The 499-nt window shown below is 45.5% G+C and overlaps 1 protein-coding gene across 1 annotated transcript in view; it reads left to right on the top strand.

The window, feature by feature from the left end:
* Nucleotides 1–482, top strand: part of LOC106512242 (WW domain-binding protein 2) — a gene marked incomplete at both ends in the record, with an annotated part of 1,843 nt that extends 1,361 nt beyond the window's left edge. The window contains 1 exon segment of the mRNA XM_014000908.1: nt 397–482. Within this exon segment, the coding sequence (XP_013856362.1) occupies nt 397–482 (86 nt within the window).
* Nucleotides 483–499: the final 17 nt, after the last annotated feature.

Below are 499 nucleotides of genomic sequence, written 5' to 3'. Positions count from 1 at the left end.
ATGTTAACAGTTACAGCCATGCTAACAGTTACAGCCATGTTAACAGTTACAGCCATGTTAACAGTTACAGCCATGTTAACAGTTACAGCCATGTTAACAGTTACAGCCATGTTAACAGTTACAGCCATGCTAACAGTTACAGCCATGTTGTTACAGCCATGTTGTTAAAGCCATGCTAACAGTTACAGCCATGCTAACAGTTACAGCCATGCTAACAGTTACAGCCATGCTAACAGTTACAGCCATGTTAACAGTTACAGCCATGCTAACAGTTACAGCCATGCTAACAGTTACAGCCATGTTAACAGTTACAGCCATGTTGTTAAAGCCATGCTAACAGTTACAGCCATGCTAACAGTTACAGCCATGCTAACTTGACTCTCTTCTGGTTTCCAGCAGAGGCCAAAGCAGCCGAGGCAGCAGCAGCAGCAGTGAGCTCCACCTCTGCCACTCTGCCTCCTACACAGGTGTATTTGCCCCAGGTAGTCCTCCTCATGTC

Source organism: Austrofundulus limnaeus, unplaced genomic scaffold (genome assembly GCF_001266775.1).
Source record: "Austrofundulus limnaeus strain Quisiro unplaced genomic scaffold, Austrofundulus_limnaeus-1.0 Scaffold5076, whole genome shotgun sequence".
NCBI classification, from domain to species: domain Eukaryota; kingdom Metazoa; phylum Chordata; class Actinopteri; order Cyprinodontiformes; family Rivulidae; genus Austrofundulus; species Austrofundulus limnaeus.
Note: the sequence above shows the minus strand (reverse complement) of the source record. Positions and strands in the feature narration are given on the sequence as shown.